Source organism: Argiope bruennichi, chromosome 3 (genome assembly GCF_947563725.1).
Source record: "Argiope bruennichi chromosome 3, qqArgBrue1.1, whole genome shotgun sequence".
In the NCBI taxonomy this organism is placed as follows: Eukaryota; Metazoa; Arthropoda; class Arachnida; order Araneae; family Araneidae; genus Argiope; species Argiope bruennichi.
Genome location: NC_079153.1, coordinates 138,023,472 through 138,044,732, shown reverse-complemented (window position 1 = coordinate 138,044,732; position 21,261 = coordinate 138,023,472). Strand labels below are relative to the sequence as shown.

The 21,261-nt window shown below is 31.3% G+C and overlaps 1 protein-coding gene across 1 annotated transcript in view; it reads left to right on the top strand.

Moving 5' to 3' along the window:
* Positions 1–21,024, top strand: part of LOC129963629 (protein PRQFV-amide-like) — a 103,475-nt gene extending 82,451 nt beyond the window's left edge. Inside the window, exons 2-3 of the mRNA XM_056078110.1 lie at positions 9,267–9,345; positions 19,494–21,024. Of these exons, the coding sequence (XP_055934085.1) occupies positions 9,267–9,345; positions 19,494–20,587 (1,173 nt within the window). The 3' untranslated portion in view covers positions 20,588–21,024. The remainder of the gene's footprint in view (positions 1–9,266; positions 9,346–19,493) is intronic.
* The last annotated feature ends 237 nt before the right edge of the window (positions 21,025–21,261 follow it).

The following is a 21,261-nucleotide window of genomic DNA, read 5'->3' as shown; positions in this document are numbered from 1 at the left end:
ACTGTATGTCTCTCTCATGAATTGTAATAGATTTTTGTAGAAAAATATGTCTACTAGTGCCTGTATATGTGCATTTCCTCATTCTTCCGAATTCAAGAATTCTGTTTTTTAAATCAAATTTACGACATAGGCGAAGGAACATTAAAAACACAGAAAGTATACTTTTGAAGAAGACTTTTAAATATCCGTGGAAATTGTTGTCTCTTGTATCGTTTTCTGAACTAAAGTGTGTGTGTGTGTGTGTTTTTTTTTAAAAAATAGATAATGCTGCTTATTGTTACAGCATTATATTATTTTTACATAGAATTAAAGGAATAATAATATTTTTAAATGCACACTTTTCTTAATTTTAAAGTGTTTTTTTTTTAAAAGAAAAGTCTAATAGATTATTGCAGCTTCCATATGCGGAACGCATTATTCTCTAATCATAATGCTTTCAAATTACCATACTGTTTAAGCAAACTGTCCGAATCGGACATCAGCATCTTAACGAGTCGTCATTTTTAATCGCGATTCTTGTAGAAATTCAATTTAAGACTTCGCTGTCTAACGAAGTTCCCTTCCTCTCTGAATCGATAAATGAGACTCATTATCTTCCTTCATTTATCCTTCTAATATCCGTTGCAGCCACTGTTATGATAGCCTTTCATACGTGATCCGCAAAGCTTACGCTTTGCATTATAGCTGCCAATCCTTTCTTTTTTTAATTCTCGTTTCGCTTTCATAACCTCCGACTTTCATCTTCCCGTTATGGAGCATAAATCCGAAGATGGTCTAAAGTTAATTTTATAGCTGCCACCCTCCATAATCGCCTTTCTTGAACCGAGCAATTTATGTCTCTTCCTCGTTTATCCCCCCCCCCCGACTCCTCGTAATGGAATGAAAGCCTTCCTTACACAATGGCGAAAGCTCTCCTTCCTCAGAGATAACATTAGATATATCTATTAAGAAATTAAGAAATTTTATTCTTTTCTGACATACTTCCTTTTAAATTTTGTCCTAATTTTATAGCAATATTCGCATATTGTGAACATAATCGTACAAAATTATGTTCACAAGTTCTTGTCTTATTTGTAAAAAAAATGTGCAACATTTCTTTAAATATTGTGGAACTTCTTAGCCTTTTCTATATGTTATACAGAAAAAAAAAAACCAACATTTTTTTATGAATGGCATGATCTAAAACTCCTAAATTACTTTAGATGAATATGAAATACTTTATTTGCATAGCTGAAATAGAATTATTACTTGAAACATAAAAATAAGCATCAAATAAAGATTCTTGAATATAAAAGCACATTATTGATAAATATTTCATTTATGAAAACTTCGATAACTGTTACAAAGGAATGGCTTGTTTTTATTATTTTATAAATTACAATGCAAAATTTGATTATCCGTAGTAAATTATTTTTCTGAAGCAAAAGTGGAAAAATAGAAGTTAAAAAAGATATTTTAAATTTCGAACTCATTAAATAGAAGCATGTATGTTAGAAGCTTTCATCTCAATCAAGCTTTTCCCGCTTATTTCAGAGAAAGTTTATTTCAATTGATATATATTCCTGCCTCTTCAGTAATCAAATGTTAAAAAATTTTCAAATATATCCCATTCATTCCATTTTCTATCAGGGATTTCTTTTGAACAATCATCGAATGATTTGAAAAAAGGTGAAACGCATTCACATTTTAACGGAAAGTTCTAAATTTTGAAATCCCGTGAATGAAAGGCTCATTTGAGCTCATTAATAAATAAATATATTGTGTATAATCAATGAAGTATTTGGCATTCAACATGTTTTGACTGCACCCTTTCACCAAAATACTTTTCTACTTATTATATTTATATATATTGATATTGAGGTACCTTCTATCAGTTTTAGAGTTTGTAAGGCTCTAACTCTTTTATTCTTCGTTTATGAAGATAATTCTTGAAATAATTAATTCGCAATTGATAAATTTCAGATCTAGGGTCATAACCTAATTTTCTAACTTTATCCATTGATGAAATAAATTGATATGCAATTGAACATTTAAAAAAAAGTCATATTGATGAATTTATCTTCATTTTGTTCTTTCATTATGACTAAAAACTCACAAAATTTTATATATTTTGCATTGTTAGTCATGCAAATTAAAAGTTTTACACGCATTTTAACTGAAAGCTGTTTATTAATTGATAAATAATCAACAATTTACAGGAGGAAAACATCTCCGCGAATGTGCGAACTTGCCATTATATTATTTATATTCACTCTAAATTGAACAACAAAAGAGCATTTTCTGCACGGAACCTAAATAATTTCATAATAAATTCTCTCTTCTACAAAATACCATCCTAGAAAATAATGCATTCTATGTAAAGGTCTGAATATATATATATATATATATATCGAAGAATTATTTTGCTATTTTTGGACAGATCACGGTTAGTTAAATTGAAATACATATAATAAATTATTATTATTGAAATACATTTGATAAATTTGATAATTACTATTAATTAACTATGCGAAAAAGACAAAAAATAATTAAAATTTAAACAGGTGCAAAAAATTTTTTTTTTAAAGTTAGCATTAAGAAGAAAGTTATACTAATTTCATTTTTCGAATTTTATGGTTCAGCTACATTTTTTTTAAAACACCCGAGTATTATACTAGATCATTAAAATCACAATTATAACATTATCGGATGATATTTATAAAATAATCTTTATTCATATTCGATATTACATTTTTTTTCTAATGTATGTTTCTTCAACATTCCAGCTAAAATATAATTTTTCATCAAATACACCTGCACTTCTAATTATTTACTATTAGCAATTTAATCTTACATCCTAATAAAAACCTGATTTAGAAGTCATCTTTCCTTTATGGGTTAATTTTTTAACCTATAAATGAAAGTTTGTATTATTGTATTGTTGCAATTAGTATTATTAATATCATCTGGTGACAAAAAGTTACATACTTAATAATTTTTAACAAGAAATATTCCAGAAAATCTAACTTTACGTACAGAGAATACGCATTCTAAATGTTCTTCTATTTAGTTACAGATTTTTTTTTAATAATTGAAATTATAACGATAAAATAAAAACAAGCAGAGTATTTAACTCACACTTCCGATGTTTAACCTAACTAGGTTACAGTTCCTTTGTTAACAAAAATTAAATTGCAAATTTCCATTTATAAGCAATTCAAATGGGAGCATCATTTTATAAGGCAAACAAATTACTGGACACTGTCTGAAGGATCAAATATAAGTAAAACAGTATTTTTATTTAGTATATATAATAAAATTCAATCTACATTGTCTCAGAAATGGGATTTAAAACTTCTTAGAGAAGCTAAAAAAATCTGCTTAATTTTTAAATAACTTTAAAAAACCAAAATTGCATATAAATTTGAACATATCTGTTTATTCGCGTCTATAATGAAGAGTAAACATTAAAAATCAAACATGACTAAATTATTATCTGACTTTCACATTTAACATTTTCAAAAGTAGAAAATTTAGTGCATGGAATGAATAGGAACAAGAAAAGGATATTTCCTAACATTAAATAGAATTTGATGGAACGCCATTTATGCGAATAATACTCTTTTGTTCAATCTACGGCAAAATAGCCGTAGAAAGTATACACGAGTGAAAAATCGACATTTTGTTTACAAAAAGAAGATGAATTTCTTTTCACTTGCTCGGATAACTTTGAAGATATATTTCTTCCTATGGGGCAACTTTCCAGGCAGGATCCTTAACCAAAAGTCCTTTCTGCCAAAATCTCTAATACCAAAAGGACTTTTATATTTCGAATAGAGTGAAACTCCTTGGGAGGCAATATATTTCTTGTTTCAGAAAGATGATTTTTTTTTTCATTGATCTAGAGGACACTTCGTCATTGTCTCGTTTGGAAGACAGGCGAGATTACGTCCTTCCATCAAGCGACAATCTGCATTCTTTGCCCTTCAGGAAGAACAAAAGGGGAAAGAACCACGAAAAGGGAAGGGCCATCGATCAATCGAGCAGATATTACAATTAGATTAGATGAATAAGGCCGTTTCAAATCTTCTGTAGAATGACACTCATTGTGTAAAGTTTCAAGGGATGTTGATTTAAATAAGTTTGTGCGTGATATGCATAATTTTAACTACGTGACCTGACACGATAATTTAATCATTGCTAAAAATTTTGCTAGGTTTCAAAATCTTTCTTTTCTCAGTAATATGCAATCTGCTGCTAAACATGCTTCGTGTTCACCAAATAACCTTCAAATGAATTTAATTCTAATATTAGAATGCAGAAAAAGAAGTAATGTGGTTTGTTTTATTTTAGTTTATATTAACGTCCCATTTTAAAGCAACACTAGGGCTATTTTAGTACGGACCTCGTCACCTTGAACCGCTATCAGATGAGGAGAAGGACACATGAACTGGCACCCCCTCTCCAAACTTTCACACCACACCAATGGGAGGACGTTTGGCCCTGACGCATTTAACATGCACCAAACCTGGAAGTAATGTGGCATCGCGATACTTAGCAATGCACTGAAGCTTTGTGCTAAATGACTCGCGTTTCAGGTGACTTGCATGATTACTTTCTGACGTGATATAAGATGCTGACATATATTTACATTATAGTAAGTAAAGAAGAAAAAGATATAGTGCGTTTTAAAGCAGTGGTGATATGAAGAAAATATCCTAAATGGGCTTTTCACTATTATTGAATTAATATTTTCAAAATTAGTAGTAAAAGGGGAGCAGAATAATCCTTTTTTACAACAGCAGCAAAATGTCGAAGATACCATTCAAGTATCGAGTCATCACCGAATTGTTGCATTCATTAGATGTATTTATTAGATGCATCCACTTTGAAGCAAATTAGAACTTTAAGTAACGAATAATTGTAATGCACTTTAAATAACTTATATGAACGAATTTTTACGAAGAAAATATACAAAATTAAAATATCCTTGTGAAGTTCTACAGCTGAAAACTCCCATGTTAATCAATTTCATATTTTCAACTGGCGAATCAAATGAATTGCAAAATGAGTCACACAACTTATAAAATATATTTTGAAAATACGTTCCTGTATTTTGAGACAAATGTTCAGACATCTGATAAATACTGTGAGAACAACGGGATAAGAACAAGGAGCTCGGCTCATTGCGACCTACAACATCCTACCTCTGTCTTTCTTAATGCACCGTTCTCCCCGGCCGCGACGCCTAATCATCAGCAATTAAGCTATCGGTTATGGCTTCCCTTTCACTTCAGTTCTGGGCAGCGATGACTGCCAATTTAACCATTAGTCTAAGAACATTCTCGATTCGCTAATTGCTGTGCTTTTAGGTCGTTAGTACTAATGGTTAAAGGTGAGACCGAAAAGCTTCTCGAATTGTTTAGAATCATAATAGTGCAACGCATATTGTTTGGCGAGTGATGAAATGTATAATTCATTTCAATCGTACGAAATGAATTCGTAGAGAAAATGAAAACTTATTGAAAATGCTGATAAACTCTTCCAATAAGAATGACATATTTCTAAAAAAATTTAGTTCACTTAACAAAAGGCTTCAGCAAAAAAATAGTTGGATAAGATTTTGCTTTGTGTTCTAAAACATTTTGACAGGAATTATTTACTATCGACACACAAAAAAAATTAATTAAGAGCAACGAATACAATAATGCTAATTCGACTTTATTTTATTTTTGAAATGAACTGTGATATTTGAGGTTAAAGAAAGTAGTGTTTGCGAAATGTGATGATATTGAATGGCATTTCACCCGCAGGCAGTCTTACCTATTATAGGTTTCCATATGCCATCGAATATTCCAGAACACAAGAATGACTTCTTTCAATAATTCAGTAATAATCTGCTCGAAAAAAGATTTGTGAAATCTTATTCAAATGTTAACAAACAATAAAAGGTATATAAATTATAAATTTTTTTAGAAAATTGAACAACAATACAAAGTAATGTTACGTGCAATTTTTTTTTTTTTTTTCATTTTTATGCATTTTTTCGCTTGGTTCTAATTTTATGAAATATCAGGTCAAATCCGTTTCATTAAGAGAATGACTACGTTTTACAACAAAAAAGTATGATTTTAATACTTACGAAATTTGGATTAATCTATAGCCAAAAAAGAAAGGAAGGAAAGAAAATCCAAGTGAATTTACAAACCATTTCATAATCCGTTTAAATGTATCGAAGTTGCCAAACAGCTGGTAGTAGCTAAAAATTCGAAGCTTTCGTAAGTATTGCTGGATGCAGTAGATGTGAATAAAAACGGAAATGAATTTTTAAAAAAACGAACTTTTAAACCAATTATTCCCAAATAATTTGCAAAGGAATCTTAGTTTGGGGTTTTTCTTATTTGAAAATGGCCACATTCCATTTTATTTTAAAATCGGGGAAAACTGTGGTATCTTCAGGTAATGGCAGCTTGTGTGTCAATGCACCGCATTCACAATGAATGCCCTTCGTTAAGAAAACGCGTCAAACGTTATTGACATAACAACTCGTCATCTGTCACAACAGACTGCCACTTACGAAATTGTGGCCACACTGGCATTTTGTGTCGTTCAATTGCCTTTCCTTCGGTTCTCGAAGAGCAGCTTTCATTTCGCGACTTAGGCTGACGGCTGTCAACTTATTAAGAATGGTTCTGCTTCCACGAGGCAGACTTCAAACATTTCCACAATCCTCTAACGATTTATTTTTTAAGGGTATAAATTCCAACATAATACCAATGAATAGGGTCTTTAAATTATAATTCATACCTTGAAAAATATTTTACATGGTGATTTTATTAAAATTTTATTTTTTTTAAATTTGATTAAAAATTATTGATTTATTAAAACGTTATTAAAAATTGATTATTATTTAGTGATTTTATTAAAAATTATTTAATCTCTTTAACGCATAGTTTTGAAAAATATTTCTCCATTTTCAAACACGGTCAGATAATATGGACAGCATTTCTTTTCCAACTTCTGTATCACGTTAACGAGAGAATCGCTGATCCCGTCAAATTTAACATGTGACAGGTGCGTGCACAAATGAATCTTCGGGTTATATCGAACTTGATTGTACCAAGGACCTATCCAAAAATTATCAACAAACCACTGAAATGAGGGATATTTTTACGGAACACTTGATTTACTTTCGAAAACTTATTTTGTGCTAAAAAACAAAGTTTACAAATTATATTTCACATTCGATTGTCATTCATTTCTTGTTGATTTTTAACTTAATAAAACTCAAATTATTATTGGAAACCTATTAATTTTAATTTCTGTTTAATTATTATCTGTAAGATGTAAATGCTCCATTTTATCTCTTTTTTAATTAAAACGAGTAGACGAACATTAATATGCAATTTGAAGGGAGAGGACAATTCCTACTCCCAAGCCAAGAGATGCAGCAGTGGGATTCCATTCACTCCTATTAATTCAAATCTTTCACTTAGAAAGATTTATAGATGACTTATTTTAAGTTTAGCACAACAATATGGTACCTTTAATATAAAATATAATTAATATAATATCATTTTAATATAAAAAGAAAATAGATACAAGGTGTTCCGAAGTAATTACCTATTTATTTAAATCGAATACATTTAGGACATTTAAAACATTATAACCATATATAGAGAGAGTTTTTTTAATCTGATGTCACACACACAAAAAAAATAGGTACTTGCCTATAGAACACCCTGTTTCGAATTCTAAAATGATTTAGGTGCAGAAAAACACTGTATCTATTTTAAAAATTATATTTTTAGAGTTATTCAGCTTGTATACTTAATATTATACTTAATTTTGCAAAAAAGTATGATGTGCAAATTTGTCTGTTATATAAAATAATCAAGTATTTTGAACAACAAATAACAGAACAGTTACAGAAACTTTGACAGTTTCAAATAAACTTTACTAGTAACTTCAAATCTCTTAGAAATGTATCAAATATATCATTAAAAAAATTTAACGTGAAAATTTAAATTTCAGTATTAGACAATTAAATTGAAAGTATATTTAAATTGTCCTTTCTCATTAATAAACTGCGGAAGTTGAAATTCAGTCACTAATTCTGAATCTTAGATAGATTATTTTCATTATACACCTATTAAAACTAATTAATACTCAACTTTACAAGTGACTAATGCTATTCTCATTAGAACTCCCGAGTCTTGCATTACACCATTAGTTTTAGAACATTCTGCACTTCAAAATTAAGATTTGCTGAAGAATGAATATTCAGTTTTTATTAAACCAACAATTACAAAAAAAAATTATTTTATTTATTTCTGAATCATTAAAAGTCTTTTAATAGGTGAAAATGGATCGAAATAATTCATATTATTTAACTGACCCTGACAAAGTAAAATTTCCCGTGAATATCATTTCTCATAATTATTGTGGAGTAATTAAACTAGTAAAAATGTCATTAAATCCAGAAATCCTTTAAGCATTTTTGAAATTAAATTTTTGTATTATGTTAAATGTTTATAAAAACTGTTCGTAAATATTTCCAGAAATGAACTGAAATAATTTTAGCAAATTCTTCAAATAGTTTTATTAATAATTAACATTATAACAATTTAATAAATAAAAACTTTTATAAATATTCAAAATGTAGAAAATATTTTTTTCCAAATTGTCAAAACAAGACTTCGGTTTGTGTACTTTTTAATTTTATTTTTTCAGTTGATTATTTTTCAGTAGCTTCTATGAATCCTTTTTTTAGGAAAAACAATATAAAAGTTCCTCGAAACCTTCAAAAACTCTAATATCTAAGGCACATTCTTAATGCTGTCTAACATATCCAAGCATCTGTTAAGCCAAACAACAATGCTCCAAGTGTTTATACGACATATTTACATGTTATGGGATTTTGTAGCCGTAACAGGTTCACATGGAAATTCCACTGGATTGCTGGTGTTTTGTAGCATCCTCTCCTCTCAATTCTGTCATCAAATCTCCCTCAGTAAAATCTGTCATTATTAAAACAAATAATTGCGCAGTACATTTAGATGAATCATAACATTTGTCTACGATTGAATAAAATCGAAGCAGTCTACTAATCCAACAGACTTCAGTATTGACAAGTTTTCGACACTTTTCTCATTTGACAACCATTTCGTATTTGTTCCGTATTTTTGATACTGACTTATTGTGTCATTGCTATGTTTTCTTACAATTATTAAAGTTTTTATTTCCTCAAATCTATTCTAAACGATCGTCTATTTTCTCCCTTTCAGATGTGCTCCTTAATCGTGTCAGCAGCCCTTCTGCTGGTTATCCTCTGGGAGGGTCGTGTGCAGTGCGACTTCTCATCTGGTGAGTACTCATTTCAAGAGCTGACTGATTACCGAGTTCTGTCACAAGCAGAGCTCAAGACAACTGCGGAACGTTTTCTTAAAAAACAACTGGCACTTTGCCGATGATAAGCTCATCTCTGCGAGAATGCGAATAATTGCGAAAGTGCCTGCTACCCAGTACAATAAATACAGTGTTTGAAATATATAAAGAGCTAATGAACCAAGTTCGGCTTTTTGAATATATATTTAGTTATGGAGGATGTTTAGTTGCTTTTTTGGAATTGGAAATGAATTATTATCTGGATCGTTAATCATTCAGTATGAAAATTTTGAGAAACTAAGAAGTGCGCTCATTACTTGCTGAAAACTATCAAAATACCTGGTATTTTATAGTTGTCAAGAAGCTAAATGAATGAAATGAAACGAGAAAAATCTGCTGGGGAAAGCTTCCGTACCTTTTGATTCAGAAGTCAATTTTTATTGTCTCATACTTTGAGAATATATATATATATATATATATATATATATATATATATATATATATATATATATATATATATATATATATATATATATATATATATATATAATGAGAGTTTAAATTAACTTACATCTATGAACAAGAATAATTTCTCAACGTCTCATTGGATGTCAGAACGAATTCATGTGAAGGGAAGTGGAGGTGGAGTGAAAACAATTTGTTTAAGTCACTTATACGCTTTTTAAATTCCTTTACACAGTCTGACTTTCATTTGTGCAAAGATGAAATTTTACAATGAATTTTTACTCACTCACTGACTCTCTAATGTTTCAAAATATTGTATACATGTGTGATCACAATGACAATTCACTGTATTTATATCTTCAGGATTCAATTATCAAGTAATCCTTGATTAAATTAAATTTCTATTTCTTAACATGGACATTATCTAATAGTGAATTTGAGAAAGAATTATAAATAGGAGAATAATTAAAATAAAGATTATAGATAATAATATTTATATATTAGCTTCATTGCATATAAGTAAATATAGTAATAAATAGGGTACGTTTTTTTTTCATTAGTTTTCGCCTTCAGAAGAAATTAATGAAAAAAAAAACTGAAAAATCTAAGGTAAATTAATGATTAAGAAATTAATCGAGTAATTATTACCGAATACTTTGGTGAATCATGCCAATTAACGATCATCCACTGCATAAAATGGGTTGAGAAATGAAATTTTGAGATACCTACATTTTCAGGTAGAATTCCAAAATACTTTTTAGTTTTTAATGTAAATTTAAAGCGGTACAATATTTTAAATAGTACTGATTACAAAAAATACGTGAACTATATTTTTGTTACAAATTTATTTTTCATAAATTATGAGTCACAAATGTTGATTCCAAGTGCAAATAAAATAAGAGAAATACAAATATATCTTTTTTATTTGAAACAATAACCTTGTTTACCAAGAAGAAGTAATTAAGTAACAAATAACTCAAATAATACTTTAATTGTAACTTAATTAAAAATTGAAATCCGAATAGCGTATGAATTTGCTCTCAAAAGACGGAAGAATTCTAAAATAACCTTCTTAATTTTCCAGACTATCTTCTTTTAAACACAAAGTTGTTCGGCGCGAAGGACTTTAAAATCGTTCGTGATTGTTTGCAAATGATGAGTGGAAAATGAATGGAAGAGATCACTTTACAAGATATTTTTCATTATACGATGTATTTTGTCACTATTTCGCTCCAGTGCAGAAATCCAACAATCATTATTATCGACTCGAATTGTCCAATGTATCAGAAAAAAAGTTTGAATTCTTTCTTTAAAAATGGATTACGCGTTGCCAAGAAGTCTTCAATTTAATAAAAACTATATGGGGAAAGCTCGCAGTTAAGAATACTTGAGGCGGAATCAGTCCTCGAAGTATCGAATAAAAAAACAATAATGATTTTTAACGATGGATTGTTGATTCATTCAAAGCTCGGTGTTTGCTCTAGCTTTCTCCTAAATGCCGGAAATTAAATTTCTCGAGGATCTGGCAATAAATAATGCTCTTTTTGAGGCTTTTAAGCTATTAAGTTTTGCCTAAAGAAAAAAATTCAATCATTTGTATTGCATTCTTGTGCATCTGAATTGCTATTCATATTTTATTAACGCATAGACCAAGAAAAAATTGTCCAAATAAATGAAATTTGTTGTATTTATTGAAAATATATAGAAGGAGATAAAATTATTTGGCTTTTAGAAAGCAAAGCAACTTGTAGGTTGCAAAAGGTATGAGGAAATTAAGAAAATTTTATGCTATGCTGCCGTCTCTCAATGAATATCCATAGCAAAACTGATTATCTAGATTCTTGAATGATATCACATTTATACAATAATTTTCCATTCTTTTTCTTTTGGGTGCAATAAGTATTGAACGACGTTATTCCTTTCACCTCCTCTTTTTGTCCTTTTTTTTTTTTTCTTCTTTTTTTTTTTTTTTTTTGCTTTTTTGCTGAGTGGAAGCTTTAGATAAGCATTTCCGTTGCGAAAGAAATCTATCGGAAAGTCTGTTTTATGCTGCATATATTGCGACTCGCTTATCTTAGCTCATTATCAAGTTGACCACGGTTTGAAATGCACCCATTGCAAAGAGACTTTGTCAGTGGACGAAAGAGACAGCATACAGCATCTCTCTTCTCGCATTCGATTAAGAAGGAATGCAACACTTGCATATTCATTTGTCAAAATCTTAGTTTAAAAAAACAACGAGGTTTTCTTTAGACTGCATAAAATTAAAACACGGTGAAAATTTTTTGGAAATGCTACGACTAATGTAAAAAAATTAACATAAAAGATCGATTGGCGATCCAAAAATCAAGAAAATGGGGAACAAGAATGAAGTCAAAATACGGGTATGTGTTGCTCTAATAAAGAAAAATTCAAAATCAGAAAATTCAGAAATTCTTAAATTGCATGGTAATATAATTGAATGAAATGGTGTTTCAATTGTTTCCTTTCAATTGATTCTCACGAACTGCATTATCATATGTATGATAAGCTTTTAAGATATCTCAAATACCTTTTTTATGTTTATAAAGATTATTTAATGGATGTTCATTTGGGTTTTGGGAAAATAAATTTCTGTTTTGTAACATATTGTATAACATTCATAGCAGTAGTGGGACATAACTGATATATTGTACTTTTGAACAAAAAGCCCATGACTGATACTTGGCTCTTTTAAGCAAAAACTTTCCGTGAGTACACTGTGTATCAAGACAAAACTTTCAGAAGACATTAATTCAGAGCTCTCTTTAAAGAAGAATGACGAAGAAACCAGATGCTTGTAAAGAACTGCCTACCTTTCAGTATTTCATTTTCATGAACATAATATCAAATTTTTATTTTATTGGCTGAAATATATAGGATGTAAGAATTCTCAGAGAAACAATTAGGAATGAACTTTTGTCACGATCTAGTAAGACTAGTATTACAAATCGAATTACTAACCTTTTATTAGTTAATGTCCAATTGAAATTATAAAACTTTTGAAAAAAAGTTGTGAATTTTGGACGAACTATTTTTTGATTGATTTAGTTCTTACTAGCCGCCTTTGGCGACCAGCCGGTTCACCAATCTTAATGTTCGTTAAAATTTTAACAATTAAATTTTTTATGCAATTCCTGCTTTAATAGCTTCTTCATCAAAATATTTTAAAACTTCAAATTTTGAAAGTCATATAATTAATTCATAATATTATAAAGGCCTTCAGTCATATCGTAATATGTATCTCTCTAATTTTCTGTTAGCTCCCGTAGAATTTATGCATTAAATTAAAGTGGAAGGGATTAATCCGCAATTAATATAATAATATTTTTTACTGAAACAAAGTATTTTTTTGTAATATGATTAATGAAAACAGAGTCACTGAACGTTTAAACTTTATGGGCACTAAAGAATATCCTTCTTAATTTATGTAATATCTCAAGAATTTGTCAACAAAATTTTCTCAAATTCATACAACAAAAAATGCGAAGTAAACTAAGTTAAGACAAACGTCGTTTAAAATCCAATAAAGTCATTGATTTTTCCAACAAATAATTTGTTTTTTTCTTTTTCATTGAAGTCCTCCAAATAAGACATTTATTTGGATTGAAGGAAAAATAAATTTAATCTTGTTTTCATCTGGGTTTTTTAGCTTAATCATTTCTTTAAAATCGGCGAATGAAATGACAGATTGTGGATAATAATCTCAGAATGAACGTTTATTATCATTTGACGCATCCAAAGACTGCATTAGATGTAATGAAATGCTAAAAAATATTTCTTTGATTTTAGAATCGAAAATGATTTTTCTACCTTTCTATTTCAATCAACAATCTCGAAAAAAAGATCAATTCCAACAATAGAGGAATTTATTGCGTTGTGAAATTTTCTTTAGTGCCAATTCGACTTAAGAATGATACGTTATGGAAAGTTTGGGGTCAAGAATTCACTCTTTGTTTGAGCTCTTTACAAAAAATGAGATAGCTTTAGCTTTCGCTTCATGGAGTTTCGATCTTCATATGCAGCTTTTTCCTATCAGTGATTCCATTGAAATAAAATGAACTCATTTTCTGAGTCTTTAACTTACAAATTATGTTGATTTGAATTTTGACAATTTTCTGAAAATTCAACATGCATTATGAACTTATTGTTCTACACTCATGTCCATAAATTAAGGAAAATACAAGTTCAGGAAAAGAAAGAGTCGGAAGCAAAACAAATGAGACTTATTTGTAAAGCCTATTTATTAAACAAAAGGTAAAGAGCAAAAACGATGCTATATGTTTAATATCATTAATAAAAATTTTGATTTTTTGCACCCTCGTGCAAATTACAAAAAAAAAAAAAAAAAAAAAACCATTTACAAAAACCAATATTACATGGTTGGTATGATGGTTAATACATAGTATGTCTCCCAGCCGATGCAATACAGTCCGTACAACGCCTAGGTATGCTGAGTTTCAAATGATCGATCTCATCTTGGGGAAGATTACACCACTCATCAAGCAATGTTCTCCGAAGTTCCGATAGACATGTAGGAGGTGGTTGGCCCTCACAACTCATCGGCCAAGCATGTCCCACACATGTTTTACTGGATTCAAGTCTGGTGAGAATGCTGGCCAGTCCATACGGGTGATATTCTCCTATCGAATTCCATCGCATGTCGCATTCGTTTATTTATGATGTTTGCATGGTGAGGAAGGTCGTTGTCATCCATAAACACGAATTCTGCATCCATGGCGCCCGAAACCAACGTACATTTTATTCCAGAATGACGTCCCGATAGATTTGGCCTGTCATGGTTCCAATTTGAACATGCAGGTAAATTTTGAAACTCTGAATAATTCCTCCCCAAACGAGCACCACCGTAACGGTGTCGTTCAATGATGTTCTCTTTGTGGTAACGAGTACCTTCTCCATATGAAAGTCTGGCGAGAATCAGACTGCAAGCTCAATCTGGACTCGTCGAAAAACATCGCACAAGCCCACTGTTGCGGTGTCCACAATGCGTGCTCTCTACTCCAGGCTAACCGCAGGCGACAGTGAATTGCAGTAACGCATCTGACAGCCAACGAACATATAGACCAATCTGACCTAAGCGTCTGTACACGATCTGCCTTGAAATTGTCGTACCAGTGACTGAAGAGAGCTGACAAGACAGGTCTGATGCTGTGCTCTGTCTGCTTCTTTTGGCAGTAACTTCCAAATACCGGTCCTCATTATAACTCGGGGGCGACCTGTGCTGTAACGTCTACTCATACTACCATTATCTTGGAATTGTTGCCAAACCCCGAAGATGACACTCTGGGCGATTCCAAGTTCCTCAGATAATTTCAGCTGGGTACGCCCACATTCCAGACGGCCGATAATTCTACCACGTAAAAAATAATCCAAATGCGTCCCTTGTGTCATAACTATGCGGTTATTCCACTGAAAGGCTTATAAAGCGCTTGCGAGCAATTTTTCTTCTTTGCCTGTATTCCTTATACATCACTCTTTTACACTCTCGTCATTGTGACGTACTGTCGATGTCATCTGGTGGCTTCCTGCAATTTGCATAAGATTTTTGAAGATGTGTGTAGTCATTTTACTAGTGATATATGCATTTAAGAGTTCGATTTCAGCTTGATTCTGAATTATCCTTAATTTATGGACATGAGTGTAATTTCATTCTACCTATGCGTTGAACGAGTTTCGTGTCACATAATAAAAAATAGCATATTTAAGAAGAAAACCTATGACAAGACAATTAAAACATATTTTCCCCCAAGGTCAAACTCTTATATAAGGGCTTTCTAACACTGCTACAAAATATCTTATATTTTTAACTAATTTATGTTTATTTCATGATTTCTGTTAATTATGAGGGTAAGTTCTTTTTCGATACTTTTTTCCAATAGTATTCAAAGTGATTCAATTGGATACATGAAAATCTTATTGAAAAACAATGAATTATCAATTGACTGTCTTAATTATAAATAATTCAATTGTTTAATATGAGTATTAATTTAGTTATGTTTGCAAACAATTTATAAATTTTGAGACTGTTACTAAACTGAGAAAATTTTCATGATGATTGTATTCCTGATTTCAAGTTTGATCCGAATAAAAAAAAAAGTGAATGTTAATGAAATGCTAAAATATATTCTTTCAAAAATGGTATTTTCTGAAAGAATATATTTTAGTATTTCATTAACATTCACTTAATGAGTATCAGACATAATTCTATATTTCCGAGAAAATAAAATTAGTTTACATTCTTAAATAGAGAATTTGTTTTCAGAGAGTGGTTTTTTGTTTGTTTGTTTGTTTTTGTTTTAGAGATCTTAGAACAAAACCATAAGGAAATTTAGATCTTGAAATATTCATAGAAGAAATAAATGTACTCTTTTGGCAAGAATTATTTTTGCACTTTTAAAAGAACATCACTTTTTTGCATGAAGAGAAAGAGTTTAGAAATGAAACGATTTTTTTACCCTTTAAAAATACATAACTTCATATTAAAAAGTCTATTTTAAATTTGCCTTTTAAAAGAAATGAAACATAGAAGGATTTTATATTTAGTAGAGAATTATCGTTTTTCATCAAAAAAATAAATATCTTTAAATATTCTAAGAATACCAAATGAACATTTTAAAATAAATGGATTGATTGTGTTTAATATTAAAATTTCATTTTGCATGCATGATATTCACTTCAAAGCCAAAAATTAATTAAAAGTGGCAACTTTTTACTCTTCAAAATACATTTATCTACTGCCATAGGATGAATATTTTCGTAAAATTTTAGTGCCTTGAGTATAATGTTCTTAAATAACAAATGAAAACAAAAATTCTTTTGGAATGTAAAACTAATTTTCAAATAACAATAATGGAATTAAAGGAGATTATGCGTTTCAAAATCGGACAGAGCTTGAAATGTTTGTGAAATAAATGCAGAAATATCCATTGTAAATGAATGAGCCAGGCTTTTAAATTCGGCTTGTTTTACTTTTCTTTCATTGGATGCTGAATTCGAAATGCCTGCAAACTACGTCAAATAAGGCAATATTATTTGCTGATATAGTTCTTCGCTTGCGGTAATGGAAGTGCTCCCGTGATCATTTAAAACCACTTAAAAATCACTCGTGCGTATCAGTGGAGTATCATTGAAACGGTTTTCATTTTTTTAAACAAGCAATCTGAATAATTTTTTTTAAAAGTAAATTTTTGAGATATTTGATACGGATCTCTATGATTTTTCATTGCTTTTTACGAAATGTTTTTTGTGATTTTTACCTTATAACGTTTCAAAATAAATTAATAATATTAATTCATTCAAAATAATTTAATAATATTTATTTATTTTATCAAAGTAATTCTAAGGTTGATTATATCCTGTTTTTGTACGTTTAAAATGCAATGTTTATGCAAATCTATAAGAAAAATAGGAATGATTCAAATACGTTGTAAAAATAATTTTTTTAAAAATGAAGGAAAATTCTGGGAGAAATTTCGTCCTACAATTATAATGGGTGTATTCATTATGCATAAAAATATACATGGATGATAAATGGATGTTGCAAAAATATGCGTCCAAATTTTAAATGCCATAGAGGTGTGTGCTAATATTCTTGGCATTTTTTATATACGCTTAATGACACTATTCACTTCACCTTTCATCAAAAACTCACTTTTGCAACTTCTCTTCAAACCATGTTATTCTACAGAACATAAAATACTTGAATAAGAGTAAAGACTACCGTGACAAAAATTTAAATTCAAACATAAAAATTCGATTATTTTCAACATATTATATGTAATATATTATAAATGAGATAACTTCGCAAATGAGAAAGAGATGCTGACGTTTCATTCATTCCATCATTCCTTTCTTCATATCAAGTAATATTTCATCCTTTACATGTTTATCTTCTTATTTCCCAATTATGGCCAGTTTCTTGGTCCAATCATGGCTGTCGTCGTGTGCAGCGTGCTCAACAATGCAGAAAAAAAAGAAAAGCATTTTCCGCAACAACAACAACAACAAAAAAATGAGCTTGAAGTTTTTTAGGCTCATTGTTTTCAAATGCGAAGTCGTAGTTTATAAATTTAGACCATGAGAAGCGCAGAAAAATCAAAAGGCACACGCAACCCAGAAGATAACTAAGAAAAATATCCTACATACTTAGCTGGAAAAGTAACTAAGAGCCAGTCATACCCATTACTAACATGTAAATAGCTGCTGTTTCCATAGGATAGATAATATGCCACAGTGCTATTCGTTTTAGTGTCCCACTTTTCGACAATTCTATCTCGCTGAGAGGTGAGACGCTGAAAAATGAGGGCATTTCCGGAATTCTTCCTCATTCTTTGACATTGAATTCTCCCTCATTATAGATACTTTTTCATTTAATTTTTTCCGCTTATGAGTGAGTATAGTATCGCTTTTTCTAAAGTTGCCGAGATTTACATATTTTTTTAGATTATCAAGCATTCGTTTGATAAATTCGTCATATGAATAATTTTCATCAGAAAGATTCAGTCCACTATTGGAACAGTCCCTCATGCATCTCTCCTCTTCTGACAGTCCCTCATACATCTCTCACTTTGAGAAATCACTCCCTCAGCGAGTATTTCATTCTTCTCATGTCCTTTTTGCTTACGTCATTCATTCATTCATTCCGTCAAAATGTAGCTCTTCATATATACAGATTCCGTTTCAAAAACGAATTAAGCAACAGTTGGAAATATTTCCAGTACCCCAGCTGCCTTAATCCAGGAAGATGATTGTAGTCTCTTAAAAATATTTCTGTTTTCGTTCATGCCCAGAAGTGATGTTTTATCATCGTAAAACTTACAATATGCATTGGTTATAACTGTTAGCTCACTGAATGAAAGGAGGCTGAATTTTGTTTATATTAGCATCTCTTTTTTAAAGCAATACTAGGGCAATTTTGGGACGGACCTCGTAATTTTAAACCATGGTCAGATGATGAAGGCGACACCTGAGCTGGTACCCCTTTCCAAACTTCCACACCACACCAGCGAGACGGATTTAACGCGCACCAGATCCGCTTACGCGACGTTTCTTCGGCGGAATTGGGACTCGAACCTGCAACTCTCCGGTTCTGAAGCCGAGAATTTACTACCAGGTCACCGCAGCCTGAATGAAAGGAGGCAGAACACTGCTGAGGATAAAGGGAGAGAAAAAGTTCAATGGAGATGATGACCAGGAGGAAATTGTTTTTATCTGTTTTTTACTCCATAGTCGCCTTGATTTCCCATTCGGTCATCGAAACGAATCACTACAAACAAATTACTGATCACTAGAACTATCATATTTTATACGTACTAAAGATCCACTCCACGTTATTTTGATCAGTACAATCGATTGATCATTATATGCGAGTTCAGTGAAAGCGGCGACATAATTAAGCGATAATATTGCTTATTATTGCTCGTTTTTTGTGTTAATGAATAAGAAAAACAAACGACAGATTGTAAAACTTGCCAGTACATTAAAGTTTTCTTCTACAATCGTAAACAGAAAAGCTTTATTTCTTATTACATTTCAGAAATTTCTCTAAGAGCAAAAAAGACTTTTAAATTTTAACTGCGACATTTCTTTTCACTTATCATTACTTTTGCTTCTTTCTCTCACAGGCGGTGGAGATGTGTCTGACTCCATCCCACTCCTCGCATCTGGAAAGCGTCAGCATAACATCATGAGATTCGGCAAGCGTCCAGCATCTGGTCACAGTCTCATTCACTTCGGAAAGAGAGATGAGCAAAGCGGCAACAAGGGACACAGCTTCCTGTACTTCGGCAAACGCGCTGAAGGCGACTCTTCCATCTGGGATTACTTGGGACCCAACAGAGATCCATCCTACAAGCGAGGTCACGCCATCATGCGTTTCGGAAAGCGTGGACCAGACAGTCACAGCTTCATCCGCTTCGGCCGCGACGCCTTCAGTGCTGAAGAAAGCAATGAAGAGGACAAACGAAGCAACGGCCATGCCATGATGTACTTCGGAAAAAGGGGAAACGGACATTCTATGATGTACTTCGGAAAACGAGATGACGCATCAGATGATTATCAAGGTAGTTACGGAGATAAACGAGCTCATGCTATGATTCACTTCGGCAAACGGGAAGATGATGATGGTGCTTGGGAGGGAAAACGTGCCCACTCCATGATCCATTTCGGCAAAAGGGATTCAGATGGCCCCAGGAAGAGTGGTTCTCATGCCATGATTCATTTCGGGAAACGAGATCTTGATGACGAATTAGATGAAATCGAAGCAGCTGAGCAAGGTTACTGGAGTCCAGAGATGATGGAAGCTAAGCGCCAACACAACCTTCTTCGATTTGGGAAGAAAGACCGTAAGGGATCCCATGCCATGATCCACTTCGGTAAGAGAGACATCGACGAAGACAAACGTGCCCATGCCATGATTCATTTCGGAAAAAGGTCTGCTGATGACGCTTTGCAAGGAAATCAGTCTAACAAGGGGTTGAGTCGAGTGAAGAGAGAGGCCGGGCACCCACAGGAGCTGACCCTGGTTCGATATGAAGATCCCGAGGAAGACGTGATTTCATCTGAGGAAAACATAAGGGGCCCAGGTCTGTACGGTCCTGAATTTTGGAACCCAATAGAGCAGCAACGCCCTGAAGAAGAATGGGATCCGAATTACATGGAATACAGCCACCCTGATAAGAAGGATGGCTCTAAGAATGTTTTTCTACGATTCGGTTAAGGAAATGAATCTTTTATCTGTTTCATTAACCAAAGAATAATACCTTTTTTTTGTGTGTCAATTTGAATGTCCCACAGCGTCGGTTTAAAATGATTCTCTTTACGCGTCATGGACTGAGGCAATTCAGAGCTTCATAAAATGCATATCGTCTTCTCTTCTGTACATAACGGAAAAACGAAAAAGAGCGGAGGAAAAAATGTGTTTCTTAAAGCTCGTCGTATCTATTTTCGAGGAGTTGTGTTTTAAAATTCTTTGAGACGCCTGTGAATCCGTTTCGATAATCAAAAATAAAAAAAGAAAGTAATTAGAAAATTGTCAACTGCTTATCCCATTATATATATATATATATATATATATATATGTCTCGAATTCTATTTGTGAATGGATGTCAAAGAATTTATCAGCTTCAATTGTATGGTTTAAATCAATAAAGACTAACTCGGAATTTTTCTACTTTCTTTCATTCTAAATGTATTTTGGGTGGGTTCATTACATTTTTGTTTTCATTTCACTTAAGGCAATTACAAAAAGTTATATATATATATATATATATATATATATATATATATATATATATATATATATATATATATATATATATGGATAGAAATTTTTAAACAAAGAAATTCATCTAATTACTAATCTTTTTGAAAATAATTGACAATTCTTCGATA